Source organism: Tachysurus fulvidraco, chromosome 2, assembly GCF_022655615.1.
Source record: "Tachysurus fulvidraco isolate hzauxx_2018 chromosome 2, HZAU_PFXX_2.0, whole genome shotgun sequence".
NCBI lineage: Eukaryota > Metazoa > Chordata > Actinopteri > Siluriformes > Bagridae > Tachysurus > Tachysurus fulvidraco.
In genome coordinates, this window is record NC_062519.1 from 21,810,957 (window position 1) to 21,833,742 (window position 22,786).

At 42.0% G+C, this 22,786-nt stretch overlaps 1 protein-coding gene across 2 annotated transcripts; it reads left to right on the forward strand.

The window, feature by feature from the left end:
* The first annotated feature begins 16,498 nt into the window (after positions 1 to 16,498).
* Positions 16,499 to 20,599, forward strand: fth1a (ferritin, heavy polypeptide 1a). 2 transcript variants are annotated; one of them, XM_047810021.1, is made up of 5 exons: positions 16,499 to 16,733; positions 18,390 to 18,495; positions 18,813 to 18,959; positions 19,670 to 19,795; positions 20,267 to 20,599. In XM_047810021.1, the coding sequence occupies exons 2-5, from the start codon at positions 18,394 to 18,396 to the stop codon at positions 20,423 to 20,425; spliced, it is 534 nt and encodes a 177-aa protein (XP_047665977.1). In that variant the 5' UTR covers positions 16,499 to 16,733; positions 18,390 to 18,393; the 3' UTR covers positions 20,426 to 20,599. The 2 variants fall into 2 exon arrangements, with proteins under 2 accessions (XP_047665977.1, XP_047665978.1); XM_047810022.1 differs by lacking the exon at positions 16,499 to 16,733 and adding an exon at positions 17,458 to 17,480.
* The last annotated feature ends 2,187 nt before the right edge of the window (positions 20,600 to 22,786 follow it).

Genomic DNA, 22,786 nt, shown 5'->3' on the forward strand with positions numbered 1-22,786 from the left:
AGAAGAAGAAGCTTATAATGGAAATCAGAATGTTGGCTTCTACAAAGCCAACATAATAATAACTAGAACGGTACATTTCCTAAAGAAAATGTGAATGTGCTTACACGTGGCAAGTTCCCCTCATCGTGCTGAGTGTTTTGATATATAACATGTCCATGTTGTGCTAAAACGTTTTTATTTCGCTAATTTTGGGGGTGGGGCTACATGTGACGTCAGTTCCCCTCATCGTGCTGAGAGTTTTGATATATGACATGTCCATGTTGTGCTAAAGATTTTGATTTCACTTGAATTTTCGCCTGCGTATCACTTAGACTTCACCACTGCCGTATACTCACTAGGAAAGACCAAGGATTTCTGTATACCCACTTAAAAAGTGTGAGGATACGTAACAATATCGTTTTGTGACAGAACTTTCATTCATAAATTCATCCCGTCTGTGTTGCGAACACAAACTGTGATTGCGATTGCAAATCACTAACGTTTTTGGACCATTGGGGCTTCCGTGGCCTGTGACCTGACCTGAGGTCACCTACCAAGGGGGAAAATAAAGTAAAAGAAGATATGAAACGAAAGCAGACTCAAACTACACTCTTTGAGTGTTTTCGGAAGCCTGCGCCTAAAGCTACAGCATCTTCGGGTGACATTTCACCCACAGCCTGAGTACAAATGTATTTGGAAAGCCTTGTAAACTACCAGTTCATTCAGTTCATAATATTCTGCAATGAAAATTAGTGTTGGTGATAGAACTGAACAAATGTTTATTGTTCACTTCTTAAATGTACATTGAAAATTGACAGCTGATAAAACCTGTGCTCCAGGTCCCATATTCATATAACATTTAAGGCTAAATGTAGCTCTTAATGGGACAGTATAGTTCACCCAAAAATGAAAATTTTGTTATTTTTCAAAATATCATGTTTTGTGTTAAACAGAAGAAAGAAACTCGTACAGTTTTGGAACAAATTGAGGTTGAGGAAATAACACAATTTTCATTTTTGGGTGAACTATACCTTTACATTTAGCCTTAAATCTTATATGAATATGGGACCTGGAGCACAGGTTTTACCAGCTGTTTGTCTTTTGTTGCTTATAATAAATTGGAATGTTGATAACACATAAGCAGTCTTTAATAATGCTCTCAATTACATGTAGATGCATATTTTATACATTAGTGAGTGTGGTGGTGCCTATGGGGTGTTGCTGTAGGATGGGAGGGGGAAAAAAATCACAGTATACTCACTGAGATAATAACAGAAGACAGGACTATACACAAAAACATACAGTACAAGAGATAGGACTCTACATAGTACACGATACACCACATTTCAGAAAAATGAAGGACTCCTAATACATATGCATTTACTGATAGTGAAGGTTGAAAAGGTGGGTCTTAAGCCTTGATTTAAATTCAGACAAAGTGGTGATGGTTCTGAGTGCAATAGGTAGGTAGTTCCATAGTGTTGGACAAATGACAGAAAAGGATCTGCCACCCGCAGAGGATAAACGGTATCTAGGAATACAAAGAAGTTCAGAATTTGAAGACCGGAGTGATCGTGAAGGTACATAGGATGAGAGAAGATCGGAAAGATGGGGGGGGGGGGGGGGGGTAGCCAAGTTTTATATGTACTGTAAATGTGGGATTGAGTGAGCTGATAGACCAGAGAAGAATGAATTGCAGTAATCGAGACAGGATGAAATCAGAGCATGTACTAATGTTTTGGCATCATTTCGGCAGATAAAAGGTCGCAGTTTGGCAATGCGTTGTAAATGAAAAAAAGACGTTTTGGAGAGGCTGCGAATTTGGGCATCAAAGAATAATGAGGGGTCGAATATGGTACCTAAATTTCTAACAGTAGCCGAGGGGAAAATCGTAGTAGCATCCAGATCAAGACTAAAGTCCACAGAGTTGTATTTTATTAGAGATGGAGGACCAGTTATTAGAATGTCAGTTTTACCCAGACTCAGGCTAAGAAAATTTGAGTGTAGCCATAGTTTTAACTCACTAACACAAGAGGAGACTGAGGATTTTACATTAACAGAAACTGGTTGACAGGAAGTATATAACTGAATATCATCAGCATAACAATGATAACTAAAACCATGTCGGCGAATGATGTTGCCAAGCGGCTGAATGTACAGAATGAATAGTAGTGGGCCAAGAACAGAGCCCTGTGGGACACCCTGCTTAAGTAAGTCAGTAGGAGATTTGGAATTGTGTATGGAGATGTGATATTACCTGCCCGTGAGATAAGAGGAAAACCAGGATAGTGCAGAGCCTGATATGCCAAATTCTGCTAAGTGGGAAAGTAACATCTTATGACAGACAGTATTAAAGGCAGAGCTGAGATCTAATAACAGACGTATAGAGAGACTACCTGAGTCTCCAGTGAGTAAAAGATCACTAACAACCTTTACTAGCGCGGTCTCCGTGCTATGCTGTTAGCGGAAGCCAGATTGAAAAATATCGAAGAGGTTGTTACCAGCTAGGAATGATTGCAGCTGAGAGGCCACAACCTTTTCCATAATCTTCTATACAAATGGCAGGTTGGAAATAGGGCGGTAGTTGGATAAGTCTGCCGGGTCCAGATTAGTCTTTTTGAGTATGGGAGTAACAGCAGCAGTCTTAAGTGACACAAGTAGAGGAGATAAATGACATATTAATAAGGTGGGAAATGGGGGCAGAAATAGCCGATGTACAGTCTTTTAGCAGGAAAGTAGGCGCAGGATCAAGAATACATGATGAGGAGTTAGATTTTTGTATTAGCTCAGTGATTAATGAGGAATTGGTTAAGGCTAGGGTTGTCAGAATTATTAGATTGAGATTTCATATGCTTATCGGTAGTTGGTTCCTCACCAAATGTCGCATACAGAGTATCTAGCTTACCCTGGAAATGGTTCAGGAATGAGCAGCACATAACCATGGATTCAGAGTCACTAAGGGTGCTTTCACACCTATAGTTCGGTTCATTTGGTCCGGACCAAAAGCAAAAAATGATACATTGTAGCTTTTTATCAGTTTTGGTTCCTTTTCACACCACACTGGTCGTTCTGTTCCGCACCAGTTGAAACGAACCAAAATGCAGTCATGTGATAAAATCCACATCACTCATTGGCCACATGTCTTTGAGCGTATTTCCTAAACTGCTTCTCGATTGGTCAGAATAAACGTGCGGGAAATTTCAACAAAAACTCCGGAAGTAAACAAAAAGAGGAAAATACAGGAAAATACAGCATACAGTACACCGTGGAGAGACGACTGTGTGCTGCAATTATGTTTGTGGTTGTAATCTACTACATCGCTTGTATACAGCATTCTATGCAAAGTCTTAATTTTCAGAATGAAGCGCAGATGCGGCTTGAAAATATAATTTTAATGCAAACGGCGAAGACGCATCGCAAGACACTTCAGGAGGCGGCAAGCATTACTTTTGCGAAACTGTGACATGCTTATCTTCTGAAAATATTGCCAACGACCCACTACGGCAGCTGGTTTAGTCCAAAATGCGCAATACTTTTTGAAGTAAGGTCTATTCGATCTTGGATCGTGTTCTCACCACAAACAAACCGTACCAGAGTTCGTTTGAAAGCGTACCGAGACCACCTCTTCAAGGAGGTCTCGGTACGCTTGTTTGGTCCGCTTGTTTGGTCCGCTTTTGGTGCGCACCAGAGTTCGATTGCTGCATTCTCACCTGCCCAAACAAACCGATTCAACCGAACTAAACAAGGCAGGTGTGAAAGCACCCTAAGGCTGTGCTTTGGTGCTTGAATCAGTTTATTAATTGTGCTAAATAACATTTTGGGCCTATTGCTTGCTTTGTTAATGATGCATGTTTTCCTGAAGAGACGTTCATGTTGTCTACATTTTACCTTCAAATCTCGAAGCTCTGCATTAAACCACGGGGAGGAATGGGACATAGGGACAGACCTAATCTTAGTTGGGGCAAACTCATCCAACAATTTTTCAACAAAACAGCAATACTTGTCATAAATCATACATGGGCAAGTTAAATTTAGCACATCAGAAAGAGTAGAGGAAGCAACAGAATCACAAAAGGAGCTAGTGTCAACAGTATTTAAATGACGATAACGTATGGTTAGATTTATGATGTGGTTGACTGGACAGATAAATGTAAAATCAAAGGAAATTAGTCTATGGTCAGAAAGAGGGGTAGCTAAACTGTCAACAGCGATATTATTCAGACCAGATGTACAAACAAGATCAAGCTTGTGACCATGAGTATGAGTTGGAAATTGAACATGCTGGATGAGGTCAACATAGTCAAAGACAACATTTAGCTGAGTAGCAGTGGAGCAAGCAGTATCAACATGAATGTTGAAATCACCAAGAAGAATAACTTGGGATGACACAGCACATGCTTGGGTTAGTAATTCTCTGAGTTCTGAGAAAAAATCACTTTGTTGTTTAGATGGTCTGTAAATTAATATAAGTACAATGGGATGTTTGATACCATGCTTCATAACCATGTACTCAAATGTTGTGGTATTGTGAAAAACCAATTTAGAGACAGTTAATGACGCACGAAAAATGACAGCAAGACCACCCCCTTTACCAGTTGTACGTGATTCTGACATATGTTGGTATCCAATAGGGGTAAGCAGATTCAGGTGGATAAAATCATCTGGTACCTGCCAAGTCTCTGTGAGAAATAACATATCAAATTTATTGTCAACTATTAGCTCATTCATATAGGTGCCTTTGTCTGAGATAGATCGACAATTTAGAATGGCACAGTGTTTATTTGTTCCATTGACAGTAGGGGTATGCTTCATCACAGAGTCATATTAATGTTGACAAGGAAGCGATGTCGATTATGAGAACGCGCCGACTGTTTCATAGCCCTGCTACTAGACCAGATAGAGGGGATCGCAGACGATGATGACTGATGAAGGACGTATCTCCTTCTGGAAGAGCGATGTAAATATCTTGGGCGACGAAGGATACCAGATGAATGGCAATGGTCATACGTCGTGGGCTTGAGGCGCCATTATCCATTAAGAGCCATTAGCTCGCAGGGCCTGTATTCGATTTCCATATGAGTGTTGAAACCAAAAGTAGCCAGAAAAGAGCCATGGAAAAGTCAGCCGACAGCAATACCATGTTAGCCAGAACCGAACCGAACCCAACATCAACAAAAGCACACGGAAGGGCAGCTACCTGACCAAACAGTATGCTAACAGACAATCCACAAGTAGAGTGTTAAGTCACCTCATATTTAGTCAGATTGATGGAGGATCAAGAGGGCAGAGGGCAGAGGTCTTGCGATAAACTAGAAACCAAACTTTTCCTGCCGCTAAAAAACTCTCCAACACGGCGAAAGGCAAAAGATAAAGTCCAAACATATGGAGATTCCTCACATCGGGAAGTAATCCAAACAATAATTCCGAAATGTGAATTAACGCAGCAGGCAAACAAAACAAAACAAAACAAAACAATAACCCAGCAATATGTTGATAAAAATATGATGTATACTCGAAAATCTGATGATTTGTGTGTGGTATGATCATTTTAATGCAATCATAGGTATCAGCATGTGTTTTGAGTGAATCCCTGCATGCATCTACAAAAGCTTCTCAGGAGCTGGAAAGGCGTTTGCCACAGTCTCAGCGCTCTAGCGCCTTCCTTTAATGGTTTTTCATGAAACCTTATATAAGCACACATCTGACAAGCTTGAAAAGGGCTGTTTCACCTTGTTTCCATGAAACATGATAGGACACAATGTGTTTATGTCAGAAATCTCGGAAAAAAGCTTTTTTACATTATTTATGCTAAATAATAGTTAATTGTAAAGGCCAATATGTAGATAAAAATATGATTTAAACTTGAAAATCTGATGATTTATGTGTGCTATGATCATTTTCATTAGGTATCAGCATGTGTTTTGAGTGAATCCCTGCCTGCATGTACAAAAGTGCTTCTCAGGAGCTGAAAACGTGATTCTGGCAGTCTCAGCCTCTAGCTTCTTCTTATAGTGGTTTTGCGTGCACACATCTGACAAGCTTGAAAAGGGCTGTTTCCCCTTGTTTCGATGCAACATGATAGGACACAGTGTGTTTATGTCAGAAATCTTGGAAAAAATCTTTTTAACATTATTTTATGGTAAATAATATAAAATATAATAGTTCAAATTTAAGCCCAATATGTTAACAAAAATATGATTTAAACTCGAAAATCTTATGATTTGTGTATGCTATGATCATTTTCATGCATTCTTAGGTAGTGTTGTAGTACTCGAGATCGGTCTTGGTCTCGTCTCGGATTCGACCGCATTTTTACTCGGTCTCGTCTCGGACGAAGAGGACTCAGGATTTCATTTCAAGACCGGTCAAGACCAAAACTGAGGGCATATCACGAAATTATTTGTTAACATCATTACTGTGATTGGACAAACTTCCAACCAAGAGCTTGACTTGTGTTTAATTTTAAATGTTTTTAGTTTTTAACTCCCCTCCGCGCGCTGCACCACGCCGCCAACCCCCAACCCCCACATCGCATCACACTCCACACGTGAAAGCGGGAGACAGGAGAGCAAGCTGTGCCGTCACCATGACCATGGCTGTCGGAGAGATGTCAGCCAAATCTTTTGTTATACAATTTGGCTACCTAAACCACAAAGAGTTCATCTGTAAAAATGCATCCAAAAGAAAACATACAGCAGTGTGTAAGTTCTGCAACGCAACGCTTACTGAGACGGCCTGGACCACGTCAAACTTCTATCGACATTTGGAACGGAAGCATAAAGAAAGCTAAGTGCAAGTAATGCTGGCAAATTTTGCTGTAATGATAGCAAATTTTGCTGTACCAAAACTCAAGTTCACCCCTCCCTCCCCATAGTACTGGGCGATATTAACCAAAAACATAAGTCAAATCACATGTGAGATATATTTGTTAAAACAAACTGATCAAAAATAAAATGCAAAAACAGGGTTTCCTTCCACGTTGCACAATAAAGCTACACAATAACGTTACCAACATGTAAATTAACAATATATAATAATTATATAATAATTTGCCTACTAAGCAAGACTTAATGCTTGGACCTGTATGATACATATTCCCTCTCCTGTTATTCACATTCATTTAAGACAAAATGGACTGTCTAGATTAATATCTCATGGAGATTAGCATTTTTACGGAACTTTGAGTTTTAAAATGTGCACGGGCAGAAGGAGCTTTTCTGGGACCAACCACCTGGGGGCGATTGAGGCATTCTAGCTTCAGTTTTTAACAGGAGTGTGGTAGGCTTGCTGTCCACAAACAAACTTAATTGATAGTATTATTAAATTATATCAATGTACACTATATTTCTTTACTTTATATCATCTATAAGATATATCGTGATATATAGATTTGCCACCCATCCCTACCTCAGGCTCACCAAAAGAGACTTGGCTAATAGAAGTTTATTCACCTTAAAGATGATGTTATTTTTAGTCTTATGGTAAGAAAATAAACTGGTTTGACCATTTCAATTATATCCTTGGGTAACTTTTAGTTATTTAAATTAGTTTCCATAATGCCTTTGCTGTGCATGTATTGTGTTGTGTGTTTTATATGTGATATCATTTAACAATTTTATTCAGTTTTGATACTTTTTTATTTTTAAGATTACTCTTTTAATGTGATTATTGTCCATATCACCAAATATCTTACCAGTTTCTCCCTGAATTTTTAGGTCCTTGGAGTACAAGGCAGGGCAACAGACAGATGTCACTATAGTGTCGTCGTTTACACAGAAAGTGCAGGTGTACAGCCTACATTCACCAAGACAACAAGCCATCAGTAAAGCCATTATCCAAGATTTGATAATTGGGTGTTGTCTGACTCTGTCACTTGTGGAAAATGGACATTTTAAACACTTTCTTGAGATTATGGACAATAAGTACACACCAATCTCTAGAAGAACAATTTCTGAGAAACAGATACCAGTGTTGGTAAAGACTGTCAAGGAAACTGTTTTAAAGAAGCTGGAGACCCAGTCATTTTTTTCTTTAACAACTGATCTCTGGTCTGATCGCAGGATGCGCTCCTTCCTTGGAGTGACTGCCCATGTGTGCAATAAATTGAAGGATTCAGATTCCTATGCACTCGAATCGTACTTGCTGGACTGTAGGCATTTTACAGGCAGACATAGTGGGGAGTGAATTGCTTCTGCCTTTGAGGAGATCACAGAGGAATATGGTATACGTCAGAAGATAAGTTATATCATCACAGACAATGCTGCTAATATTCACATGCCACAACAACAGTCTGATGACAGTGAGAGTGAGGAGGAGAATCTAGATGATGAACACTTGTGGGAGGACATGAATTTAGTGGAAGACAGAGATTTACCATGGTCATCAGGTGAACGTCTTTCCTGCTTTGCCCACTCTCTGCAGTTAGTTGTGAATGACGGCATGAAGGAGGTAAGGGCCATTTCCCGCACCATAGCCAAAACATCACGGTTCACAACGCTGTTACATAGCAGCTCACAATTTAAAGAAAGGTTTGAGGGTATGTTTGACTCTAATAAGACCATTCCAGCAGCAAACACCACTCGCTGGAACAGCATGTTCAAACAAGTACAGGCACTCACAGCTCTGAACCACAAATCTCTGAATGAAATGTGCAGTAAGGACTATGAGAATGTTATGTTTAGTGCTCGTGAGTGGAACCAGCTGAGTACAGTTCTTGCTCCATTCTCTGAGGCAACTGACCAGACAGAAGGGGATAAATCAGTTACCATCAGCATGGTCGTTCCAACTGTCCTGGACTTGAATACACACCTCCTCAAGATGGAGGATACCAGAATGCAGTGCCGGCCATTAGTTAAGGCCCTCCGACAGTCTCTGGTGAAAAGATTCTCTGGAATCTTTATCAAAACAAACATGGCCAAAGAGAGTGGAAGAGAGGAACCTTTTAGCCACAATGTGTACTTCTTAGGGGCACAGTGGCTTAGTGGGTAGCACGTTCACCTCACACCTCCAGGGTCGGGGTTCGATTCCCGCCTCCGCCTTGTGTGTGCGGAGTTTGCATGTTCTCCCCGTGCCTCGGGGGTTTCCTCCGGGTACTCCAGTTTCCTCCCCCGGTCCAAAGACATGCATGGTAGGTTGATTGGCATCTCTGGAAAATTGTCCGTAGTGAGTGAATGAGAGAGTGTGTGTGCCCTGATGGGTTGGCACTCTGTCCAGGGCGTATCCTGCCTTGATGCCCAATGATGCCTGAGATAGGCACAGTCTCCCCGTGACCCGAGGTAGTTCAGATAAGCGGTAGAAAATGAGTGAGTGTACTTCTTAGCTACCATGCATCCATAGTTTGGCTTAAGTTGGGTGGATCTGGATGTTAACAATGGGGGAAATGCAACATCAGTGAAGAAACTCCGAGATGAACCGAAGAGGACACTAACAGGTTAATATACAGTAAATTCTTATCCAGAGAAAACAATAGTCTTGTAATTTGCAAATCTTAAAATGTCATACACTGAGTCTGCACTGGAACAAAGACCCTGTACTTAAGTTTATATTAACAAATAATGCTCATTTAAATAAGAAAAAAAAAGACTTGTCTAAAAATCTGTCAGGGATCAGCGCAGATATGTCAGGGATCAGCGCAGACTTTTGGCCATGTGCGTTTGTGTTTGTTTGTGTCACGTGATTGCCCCGCCTTCATCTGCTCCTCCCGGTCATCACACCTGTTCCCCATTGTGTGTGATTGTCCCTGTCTGTATATATGTGAGCCGCGTTGCCATCGGCAGCGTGGCTTCATTAATAATCCTAGTTACGTGTTGTGATTAGTCGCGTTAGTTCCCCGTGTATTGTGGATATGTTTGTCTTCCTCATGTATTAAACCCCTCTCATTTGAAGCTATCCTGCGTACGAGTCTGTCTCCCATCCTCCTCCGTCCGGGTCCTGACAAAATCATTCTTAAATTATTTTTAAATGTTTATTATTTATTATTATTTATTTATGTTTATTATTATTTATTTATTAGGTTATTTATTATGTTTTTGCTTCTCAGACACTTTGATCTCAGAGGTGGAGAAAATAAGCAGTGAAGGAGAAGCAACTAACTCAGAGGCCATGAATGTGGATCCACCCTGAGATTCGCCACCAGTCAAATTCCCACGCCTTCTGTCCCGCTACAAGGCTCACAAGAAGCGCAGCTCAACAACACAGGATTCAAGTATTGAAACACAGATAAGCAAATACTTTGATGCGATCCATGATGCAGATACTGACACTGCCAATGCACTCTCCTTCTGGGCCAAAAACCATGACAGATACCCTCAACTCTACAATCTGGCCATGAAGGTGCTGTCAGTCCCTGCCTCCTCTGCACCAGTGGAGAGGGTTTTATAGTAGAGGGGGCATTATAATGAGACCCCATTGTGCACGTTTGAGTCACAAAATGTTGCAAACTCTAATTTTTCTTAAATATAACCAAATGCTACTTTAAACAAATTTCCCATTGATTATATTTGATTTTTTTTTTCTCGTTAACTACAGCTTTATGTTTATCCTTGGTGGCGAGCTTGTTAGGAGTGTTTTGCCACTGCAGTTCATTCAGGTTTGGCATATAATGTCATCAATGTTTAAGGTTTTCCCAATTACAATTTTTGTAATTTTATGGCTGAAACACCAGCATTGTGTTAGGTGGATGGCAAACCATGGAAAATGAGTTCTGAATAAATGGTTGTTAATTTCAGCTCTTAAGTGTTTGTTTGCATTTATTTTCTTATAAAAGAAAAAGATAAATTCCCACATATCTGCAATGCCTTTTGATTATTACCAAAACTTCTCTCTTACACAACCACACATGAGAGAAGTGCCAATCATATGCATATTCCACATTTTATCATGTGTGTCATGCAGTGTGGGGACTTGCACTGGTCTTGGTCTTGACTCGGTCTCGGCCTGTCTTGGTCTTGACTTGGTCTCGACCCTTCAGAGTCTTGGTCTCGACCCTTCAGAGTCTTGGTCTCGACCCTTCAGAGTCTTGGTCTCGACCCTTCAGAGTCTTGGTCTCGACCCTTCAGAGTCTTGGTCTTGGTTTAGGTGGTCTTGACTATAACACTACTGAATCCACAAAGACACATCAACTTTATACCTCTGTAATTGCTACAACTCTGCACATCACCCTTGTTCTTAAAGATCGGCACTAGAACACTCCTCCATTCCTCAGACATCTTCTCACTCTCTAAAATCCTGTTGAACATTCTAGATAGAAACTCTTACAGTACATCTTACACATCATCATCTGATGCTGTCTGGCTACACTCTCTCCTATCACCACCTTGCAGGCACTTATCTCTCTCAGATTGCCACATCTGCATCGAACGTGGTCTGCCTGTGTACTTCTACCTCCTACCTCCACTCTTATATGTAACTCTAACACTAATAAGTGTTAACTACGGCTATTTCCATCCACTTAGGTTCCATACATCTAGGTTCCTTAACACCAAACCTGCCCCTCATCACCTCTGTTACCCTCACCAACATGCCTGTTGAAGTCTGCTCCAATCACTACTTTCTCCCATCTGGGAATACTCTTCATCACCTCATCTAACTCACTACAGAATCTCTCCTTCTCTTCTAACTCACAGCCTACTTGTGGATCATAACACCTGACAACATTCAACATCACATCTTCAATTTATAACTTCAGACTCATTACCGACTCTGACACTTTTTTCACCTCTAAAACTTCTCACAAACTCATCCTTCAGGATCACTCCTATCCCATATATCCACACCATAATAACAGTTTGTAACCCCCTCTGATACTACCTACTTTGCTCCCCATCCACCTGGGCTTTCTTCTCTCCATCATGTTTGCCAGCTCTCTACCTTTCCCTGCCTTTGTATGTCCCTATTCTGAGATTGATACTCCTGCCTTTTCTATTCTCTCCTGTCTTCGAACCTGTCACGCTGTGACACGGTGAGACAAAGACGAGTGAGGATCCAAATGCAGTTTAGAGGTTTTTACTAAACAAAACACAAACAAACAGGCAGGCAACGCGGAACAAACAGGAAACGGGAACATGGACATGCACACACCAACAACGACCAACAACATTGAAGTGAACAGACAGAGTATATATGGTGAACGAGAACCAATCACAAAACAGAGACAGACAAGGACTAAGACAAAACACCTGGGGAAGAGAATGAATGTAATTAGTGTCCATGGTAACAGATAGGTGGGCAGGGTCAACAATAAACATCAGGGAGAGACGGCAGACAGAAACAAGGGGAAAACACAGACAGACACATTACAGAGCCCCCCCCCTACGAGCGGCTTCCAGACGCTCCCAAGTCCACAAAACCCAGTTCAGGCGGGTGGAGCGGAGGCGCAACCAGGGTGGGAGGGCGGGTCGGGTGTGGTGGCGCCCGCCGAGCAGGAGGCCGGGGTGGCGCCGGCAGAGCCGGAGGCCGGGGCGGCGCCGGCAGAGCCGGAGGCCAGGGCGGCGCCGGCAGAGCCAGAGGCCAGGGCGGCGCCGGCAGAGCAGGAGGCCAGGGTGGTGCCGGAGGCAGAGCCGGAGACCAGAGCAGGACCGGAGACCAGGGTGGTGCTGGAGGCGGAGCCAGAGACCAGAGCAGGACCGGGGACCAGGGTGGTGCTGGAGGCGGAGCCAGAGACCAGAGCAGGACCGGAGACCAGGGTGGTGCTGGAGGCGGAGCCGGAGGCCAGAGCAGGACCAGAGACCAGGGTGGTGCTGGAGGCGGAGCCAGAGACCAGAGCAGGACCGGGGACCAGGGTGGTGCTGGAGGCGGAGCCAGAGACCGGAACGGAGTTGGCAGCCAGGGTGGTGCTTTGGGCCTATGAACAGGGACAGGAGGTAGAAGGGCTGGCAAGTCCAGCGAAGCAAAACACAGGAAAACAGAAACATGTATAGGTTCAGGCCAGGCAGAGAGTTCAGGTAGTTTGGGTGTCATGATGACGACCGCGTCCTCTGACTCAGTCATTTCGGTCGACCCGGCCGATTCGGCTGGTTCCGTCAGTTCGGCCGGTTCCGTCGACCCGGTCGGTTCGGCAGGTTCCGCCGACCCGGTCGGTTCGGCAGGTTCCGTCGACCCGGTCGGTTCGGCAGGTTCCGTCGACCCGGTCGGTTCCGTCGACCCGGTCGGTTCGGCAGGTTCTGTCGACCCTGCAGGTTCCGTCGACCCGGTCGGTTTGGCAGGTTCTGTCGACCCTGCAGGTTCCGTCGACCCGGTCGGTTCAGCAGGTTCCGTCGACCCGGTCGGTTCCGTCGACCCGGTCGGCTCGGCAGGTTCGGCAGGTTCCATCGACCCGGTCGGTTCCGTCGACCCAGTCGGTTCGGCAGGTTCCGTCGACCCGGTCGGTTCGGAAGGTTCCATCGACCCGGTCGGTTCGGCAGGTTCCGTCGACCCGGTCGGTTCCGGCGACCCGGTCGGTTCCGGCGACCCGGCTGGTTCCGGCGACCCGGCTGGTCCAGCTGGCGGCTTAGGGATGCCGGCCGCCCGAGCCGACCTCATCGGGGTATCCGCCAGTTTGGAGACCAGCCGGTTAGCACGGACCTCAGCCGAGCTCGCCGGTACGGTAGCCATGGGAACTGGCTCAATCACGGATGTGCACGGGACTGGTCTGGGCGGAGGCACTGTGGAGCATTCGGGCGTCCGTGGCTGATTCCACTCTGTGGCCCACGGATCCCGATGCTTGCTGCCCCCCCCAAAAAATACTTACGGCCGGCTTCCGTCTCTACAGTGCTCACGCTCAGCGTGGACCCGTCCAGGAGCAACGCCAAGTTGACGAACTCCGAGAATGTCTTTATTTCTCTGGTAGACGGCATCAAATACCGCAGGATCTCCCTTAGTCCGTGCTTAAAAATGTCTTTGAGCGCCTTCTCATCGAAGTTGACCTCACTGCACAGGTCCAAGAATACCTCCGTGTACTCCTCAACTGGGGCGTCCTCCTGACATAGGCAAAACAGGAGTTCTGCTGGATCCATTGGTGGTTGGTCGTTCTGTCACGCTGTGACACGGTGAGACAAAGACGAGTGAGGATCCAAATGCAGTTTAGAGGTTTTTACTAAACAAAACACAAACAAACAGGCAGGCAACGCGGAACAAACAGGAAACGGGAACATGGACATGCACACACCAACAACGACCAACAACATTGAAGTGAACAGACAGAGTATATATGGTGAACGAGAACCAATCACAAAACAGAGACAGACAAGGACTAAGACAAAACACCTGGGGAAGAGAATGAATGTAATTAGTGTCCATGGTAACAGATAGGTGGGCAGGGTCAACAATAAACATCAGGGAGAGACGGCAGACAGAAACAAGGGGAAAACACAGACAGACACATTACAGAACCCTTCTCCCTCCTCTCCTTCCTCGACCAACTGTAGTCAAATTTCCAATCTACTAGATTATGTACAGTATTTACAATAAGCGGGGAAAAAAATACAAACAGCAGAAGTGTAAAATCTTTGGGGATAACGCAGGGCCAAACCAAACAATGTAAGTCTCTTTACTTCCTAATGTTCACAACTTATCAACAAAAAAAGAAACTAAAAACTTATTCCAAAACTCTACTAAAACCACAAAAGAAACCATTCATAATAACCACACTATTGTAAACAAACCATGTTTGTTTATAAACATGTTACACGCATTCAGAGAAATACACCAAGGCAAGCCTTTCAAACGGTGACACACTGAAGACAAGCTCAAGAGTTCAACAGCAAAAGTCCCAATAAATTACAATGAGCTCCCATTAGTGTTAAAGGAAACATAATTATATGTTAAATATAAATAGAATAATAAAGAATAAGGAGTCTTGCAGATAATTTACATATATTGAGTTAAATATTAGGGTCATATATTGTGACTAAACATGCCTTCAACATTTCAAAACATTGTGTATCATCCACAATGAATGTGTGTACTGTAATAAAAGTCTGTGTTCAAATGTTTGTTTTGTGAAGTCTATTGTGATGACCATACAATGAGTCACACCGGTGATGATGGGAAGGCAACAATTTTAGATTATAGGGGAAGTTTCCAAAGAGAATAGATGCAAAGATAATAGAAATAATTAATACAGGTTTAAAAGAGAATACACAAGCACACACACACACACACACACACACACACACACACACACACACACACACACACACACACACACACACACACACACACTATGACCACTCAGTTCTCTTGCAAGTTCTCACTTTTCAACTGTATTTCCCCTCAAAATGTCCACAACACGCACGTCATCAACTCAGCCTGACTTCTGAGTCACACTGAGCAAACTTTACACAACATTGGAATACTTTTCTTCTAGTCAAAAATGGAATTCCTTCTGTTTCTTCACACCCAATTTAGTTTTTACTTAATTGCACTCTACTATGTAGCCAATGTACGATGTAGACACATACTTCTATCATACTCTGTGGTTTAAGACATTTTAATACTGAATGTAGACTACATTCAGCATGTAATTCTGAGTGTAATTTGTCTGTAAAGCTCATGTGGTCAAGTGGTTGTGTGACAAGCAAGTGCTTGAATATATCTGCTGCAGCTGCTCCACGTGGTGACAGGCTTTATCACCATTCTAAGTGACACAAGTACACAACTTTTACAAGTTTGTATATCAAGATTTAGCTGTGCACCAATAAATGGTTGTAAAAATATATAACACTATATATAACACTATATAAGGGCGTTAACCTGCAATTTATTCCAGAGGAGGAATATATGTGACAGAACTGTGAGCTGGTCCACTGTGTCATTATGGTCTATCAGTCTGTGATTAGATCCAGACCTACAATTAACTGTAAGGTAAGGTACATAAAGTCTAGACAGTCTACTGAGACAAACCCAAACTCTAGTATTGACATTATTTTTTAAATGCTGATCTGAATAAAAGCCACAGCACACTAGAGCTGATTGGAGTAAACAACAGATTTAATCTTAGACAGTAATAAAACATTAATTTCATTATGCATATTCTCTGGAGAAAAAAAAGACTTTTACAAAAATGTAGGACTTTTTCTGCACAGTCACTCTGGGGTTATTACACACTGCTAGATGATCAAGCAGATTTAAAGGACATGTTGTGTAATTATAATTACACACGTCACAGTTTTTTGCTCTGTAATGTGATGATATTCACATTATTATTAATTAAAAAGGCTTTATTTTACATAGTCTATACATACATAAATATTCATAATTTCTAAAATACCTTTAAATAAATTGTTAATGTATTTCTTTGCTTATTTAGTTGGGTGTCAGTTTCTAAAACCATAAGTGCTTCCCACAATAACAAGTAATTCTCTTTCACCTTATTTTCCCCATAAACCCGGAATACGTGACGTTTCCATCGTATAAAACTAATAGCCTAGAAACAAGACTCCTCCCAGCGTTATTTGCGTCATAGATATTCGCTGTGATCAAATATGATTGGCTTGTAGAAGAAAAGCCCCTCCTGCCTTATGAATATTCATGAGCTGCGCTAACAAAATCCGCTGCGTAGCGGCTCAAAGTCAAACCGATCATCGTTCCCGGACAGATCGAAGGTTATCCGCTTCAACAGTGCTTGGACGGCAACCTTAGCTTCTGTTATCGCCATTAGTTCGTTTAATTCCGATCATTAAATCACTAAAAAATTTAGCTTTAATCGCTGAATAAAGCCGCAGATCCTCCGCTTGAAGCCGTTTATTACAGCTAAATTACAAACCTAACCAACGAAGGTAAGAGATTTTTGTTGTTTTTATATTACTGTTCCTAACAAAATATGGATTAGAAACATAAGAAGTGACAATACTAAGCCATGCGTTAGTTTTTATCCCACGTATATTCAGGTAAATCCCTCCTTCATGCCGTTTTCTGATTGGGTATTTAAGCGGGGCGGTTTACAGCTGACCAATCGTAGCGCCGAAGTGGAGTAAAATCAGCCAATCGTAGCGCAGTGGCTGTGTGTTTTTCAGTGCAGTTAGGGCTTTGTGTGCGTTAGGCCTTGATGCTGATGACGTTATTCAGTAAAATCTTAAAACTGTGACGTTTTAACGCAGAGAAACAGAACTGAACTGTGTAGAATGCAGCAGATTCTGTAAATAGGGTTAAAGAAATTCGAATAGACGAACACGCAAAGTGTGTGTGTGTGTGTGTGTGTGTGTGAGTAAACGGTCACTATTATTATTATTATTATTATTATTATTATTATTATTATTATTTAAAGGGACATGTGCAGTTGACTTGTCCACTTGAGAACTGAGCACCTACTTATGTAGCTTTTGATAAACATTTATATTAAACATTCAGAAACACGAACCTCTTTTTATTAGTGCTTTATATGAGGCACTAAAACACTGGGTCAGTGCCATGATCACAGCTTTGTCCTGTGACAGGGAAGCGAATGAAAACCACCTGTCCTAAAGCCCAGATTACGATGGACTTTGCACGTCATCCTGCCTGAGAAAGCTGCAGTGAAGCTGAAGGTGATTATCTGAGAGAGCAGGCGGTGGTGGTGGCCTCATGATGGTGTGCTTTATCATACTGAGCAGTGATAAGAGCCACAGAGAAGCTCCCTCATCCTGTAGAGCAGTAAAACATTCACACTAAGCTCTTATTACTTTAGAGCTTAATTACAGTCTGGTGTGTTAGTGGGGTAGAATATTTACTCTGAACAGCTTGGCAGTATTTATAATCAAATATTTTTAGTTCTCTATGAAATTGAGTTTAATCTCTTTTCCACAATGCTGTTCCATAGTGGAATCACTGGGCATTCATGTGCCGTCACTTGTTTATTTGTTTTTGTTTATTTCCCCCTGTGTGTAAAGTTTCCTGCTTGTTTGTAAATAACCCCTGCTGCCAGATCTTTCTGTCATCCAAGCCGTAATGACTGGCTGATAGCTTTAAAAATCTGTAATTAGAGCATGCCTTTTCCTGTAACGGCACACCTTCGTGTTAACAGCTAGGTGTGTATGGGTATTACAGTGTTGGTGACCGTGCAAAGGGTGTTGTGTGAAAGGATTGAGCAATGATTATATCTTGGACTTGTACCCTGCGTGTTCGTGCCTCCAGAAAGTAGCATGGTGAATAATGCTAATCTAATAAGAGGATATATTGTAGAATGGATTATAAGACGAGGTGTTTTCCTGCTGAATTATATCGTATATACATTTTTTGCACTGTCACTCCTCACTAAAAGGAGACATTGTTGTTGTTGCACCTTTTTTGCTTATGCTGTGTTTTAGTCACTGAACATGATGCAATATTTGAAACGTTTCTAAAGTTAGTATTTTGTGAATTTCTGAACATTTATATGAAGAAGAGTTGAAATGTTTGTGTTTAATCTTGTGTAATATCTCTCTCTCTCTTGTGTTTGTTTGCTTGCACACACATAGCAACATGAGCTCTCAGGTGAGACAAAATTTCCACCAGGACTGTGAGGCTGCCATCAACCGGCAAATCAACATGGAGTTGTACGCATCCTACGTCTACCTGTCTATGGTAAGTCTGTTCTTATCATAGAGGAAAAAATGAGAATCTTGAATCCTTTCATGAGAGAGACATGAGGTGTGTGTTTTTTAAATCTTGTGCAAAACTGAATGGATTTGTGGAGTTTAATTCTTTAGTTATCTAGGTGAAAAATGCCTTTATAAGCCTTGAAGTGATGCATGCTGGGATCGAGCACTGAGCTCTGTGTAGGAAGTAAAGTTTCCTTTGCTTCATTTCAGCTCTCTGACTTTCCCCTTTTAATAGCCAAACATTTCCACCCAACTTTGTGGGATTTTTTTTCTTTTTCTTTTTGTATCTTTCTTTCCAAGTCATACTACTTTGACCGAGATGACCAGGCTCTACACAACTTTGCCAAGTTTTTCCGCAAGCAGTCGCATGAGGAGCGAGAGCATGCCGAGAAACTGATGAAACTCCAGAACCAGAGGGGAGGAAGAATCTTCCTGCAGGACATCAGGGTAAGTGATCATTTCCACTTTATCCCCATTTTTTCCCCTTACAACATTAAAATGCCATCTGACCGTGCAGAAGCAGGGATGTTATTCTACCAGGGGAAGCAGTAAAATATTAACTGTTACACTGCTGATGGCTTCTGATGCAACATCCCAAATGCTAGAACACTGACTCTGGAGGACTGCAGTTTTTTTTACTGTTTACATGTCCCCTATGGAGCAGGGGACATGGTTCTTACCCTCAATATATATGATTTTGTTAAGGTTTCAAATGTCTGATTTACAAATAAAGCATTTAGTCAGGGATATAATGACAAACATGACATTTGTGTGTTTGGTGAATTAAGAATTGTATTCAGATCAGTCCCTTAAGTTATTTTGTGGTAGATCTAGTAGCATGCTTTTCTACAAAATCTAATACACCTTGATTTTAAAGTTAGTTTTATAGTGACATACTGCTGTACACTGATGGCAAACACTTAGTGTGGGCTTGGTTAGGGAGTGGTGTGAAGTACAGATATTGACCGTTTGTTGGGTGGAGTTATCGTTAAGAAAAAGTTGGTAACGCTCGAAGCTGCTTAAAACAGGCAACAGTGTGAAAAGATAACGCATAGAAAGATAAACAACTTGTGTGGGTGGGTTTTATTTTTCCCTTCAAATGGCAATGGGTAAATGTTGTTCACTTGATTATGTACATTTTTGCTTGTGTGTGACAGAAACCAGAGCGTGACGAGTGGGGCAGTGGTGTGGAGGCTCTGGAGTGTGCACTACAGCTGGAGAAGACCGTCAACCAATCCTTGCTGGACATGCACAAGGTGGCCTCTGATCACAATGACCCTCATGTAAGTGCACACAGAGGCATTGCTGTAACATTTGAATACTTTAAATAGTATGCATTAATTTAAACATGACTAGACTGAATGTGACCAGTACAATTTTCAAAATATTATCAATAGCACACAACACGTTTTGTGAAACTCCTGTTTGCTTGTATTAACACTTTACCCTCTGAACACCACTGCCTCATGAGACAAAGGATCAGGTCAGATTTGATCTGATAAAGTGAATTATGAACTGAGGCAATCAAGTCTGTTTGGCTAGGTTTGTTGTGTTCAGAAGACAACTTCCTTTTCAAGAGCAGAAACCTGATGACTTCTTTAGCTTTATAGAGTCTTATCTGCTCTAAGCAAAGGAGTAAATCTCTTAGCCGACAATTGTGTTGGAGGAAACTGGACCTTTACTCAAATAATAAATCATCTGACTAATGGGATGGCATTTGTCTTTATGTTGAAAAATTATTTTGTCTGTTTCAGATGTGTGACTTCATTGAGACACACTACCTGGACGAACAGGTGAAGTCTATTAAGGAGCTTGCTGATTGGGTCGCTAACTTGCGCCGTATGGGAGCGCCTCAGAACGGCATGGCTGAATATCTGTTTGATAAACACACACTGGGCAGTGAGAGCAGCTAAACCCCCTTCATACTGGGATAAACCGTCCTACCATCTGAATTTTTGGTGTAATTAATTGCTCTCTGTTTTCAGCTTTCTCCTGCTTCAACAATTCTGTTGCTGGTCCTTGTCATTTTCCTGTGTGTGCTATTTTACTCCTAAAGTTCAATCAAATAAACAAATTGTTGGATCCTATTCATTTTTTGTGTGGTATTATTTTAACGTTTTATCTGCACATATTGCATGATAATTAGGTGCTGTGATGCCCTGGTAAAGTGAGTGCATGTACCAGAGTGTTTGTGAACAATCCCTTTTATAATGTGAGTTTATAATCTTAAATTATCATACACATAATCAAACTGAGTAATTCTGAGTTTCATTTGACTGCTGCAGCCATGTTCCGAATAAAGTTTACAAATATCTAATATTAAATTTATGTGTTGGTGATTATCACTGTGGTGCTCCATGACAAGAAGGAAGATGATCAAGGAGGCTGACAAAAAGACCTACAGCATTAAAGAGATGCAGGATTATCTAGGTGCTGGTGACCCTGTGCATGTAGTGACAATCCATCATATGCTTCATGTCTAAAGTAAGGTTCATTTAGAAAGAAGCTGTATTTGACTTCATCTAACACACTAATCTCATGAAGAGAATTCTTCAGAATGAAGAAAATAGTGAAAAATTCCCCTAGAATTAATATTTCAACAAACTGAATTTAATCTACAGTACAGATGGATTAAAACTAATCTTCAATCATTACAAGTGTACATGAATAAGAAAAATAATAAAAAAAAACTGCCAAGGGAATAAGCATGACTTTTTTGTTGATTGTGCATTGAAATAAAGGCTGGTTGAAAAGCTGTTTCATGATCATTTTTCCCTTTGACCACAAACAGTTATTATTGACCATCTTCAGGGATTTAAATGCCTTATATACAGAGTTGTTGTTGCACGAAAGCTGATTAATCCGGAAATGATTTACCATTTTCATACAAAAGCAACAAAAGAAAAGCAGAGTGTCGGGTTGGGGTTAGTGAGTGATAGGGGTGTTAGTTCTGGAGATTAAACACAAACAATATAAAACCCTTCAAACTTTTAAGTAAAAAAATAAAATCCAGAATATCCAAAAAAATCCAAAGGAAAGAGGAAGTAAATGTGTCAGATGTCACAGTGGTTGAATTCTGGCAAATGACCAAAAACCAAAATATTTTTTATTTGCTTTCTGATTTTACCTTGGGGTCTGCCACTAAACATCATTTTTGGTAAGGATATTTTGCTTAAATCAGAACCAGAACCAGCTGTTTGTGACTCTCAAAAGTACAGACATAAATAACACTATACTGTACAAGACAAGATAATACAGACTATACAAGACAATGCAGATGTGATACAATATAGACAGTATGGGTCGGGGTTCGATTCCCGCCTCCGCCTTGTGTGTGCGGAGTTTGCATGTTCTCCCCGTGCCTCGGGGGTTTCCTCCGGGTACTCCGATTTCCTCCCCCAGTCCAAAGACATGCATGGTAGGTTGATTGGCATCTCTGGAAAATTGTCCGTAGTGAGTGATTGTGTGAGTGAATGAGAGTGTGTGTGCCCTGTGATGGGTTGGCACTCCGTCCAGGGTGTATCCTGCCTTGATGCCCGATGACGCCTGAGATAGGCACAAGCTGCCTGTGACCCGAGGTAGTTCGGATAAGCGGTAGAAAATGAGTGAGTGAGAATATATGACTGATCAGTTATGTACGTAAAGTGTGAGAAGTGCATGGTAGTGCAAATAACAGTATTGTGCAATATTATGCTTTTTGTACAATATACAGCAGCAGTAGTGTGTAACAAACACGCTGGATCTTGTTTACACAAACATTCTCGGCGCGTATCGTGCGAAGCCCCGCCCCCACCTTGGCTACTCAGACCAGATGTCTGTTATGCTAATTCCAGCATACAGACCACTCGTCAGATGCTCAAAACCGGTTCTGAAGCAGGTGAAAACTTGGCCAGCAGGAGCCACCTCTGCTCTTCAGGACTGCTTTGAGTGCACTGACTGGAACATCTTCAGGGAGGCTGCAACCAACGGCGACACCGTCAACTTGGAGGAGTACACGTCAACAGTGACCAGTTACATCGGCAAGTGCATTGATGATGTGACCGTCTCCAAGACCATCACTACACGCTCCAACCAGAAGCTGTGGATGACTGCTAATGTGCATGCGCTGCTGAAGACTAGAGACCTAGCCTTCAGAAAAGGGTAAAGGGCGGCACTAAGAACAGCAAGGGCCAAAGTGTCCCGAGAGAGGCAAAGCGCGCACATGCCCAGACAATCCACAGCCACTTCTTGGACAGCGGAGACACCCGGCGTATGTGGCAGGGCATAAAGGCGAT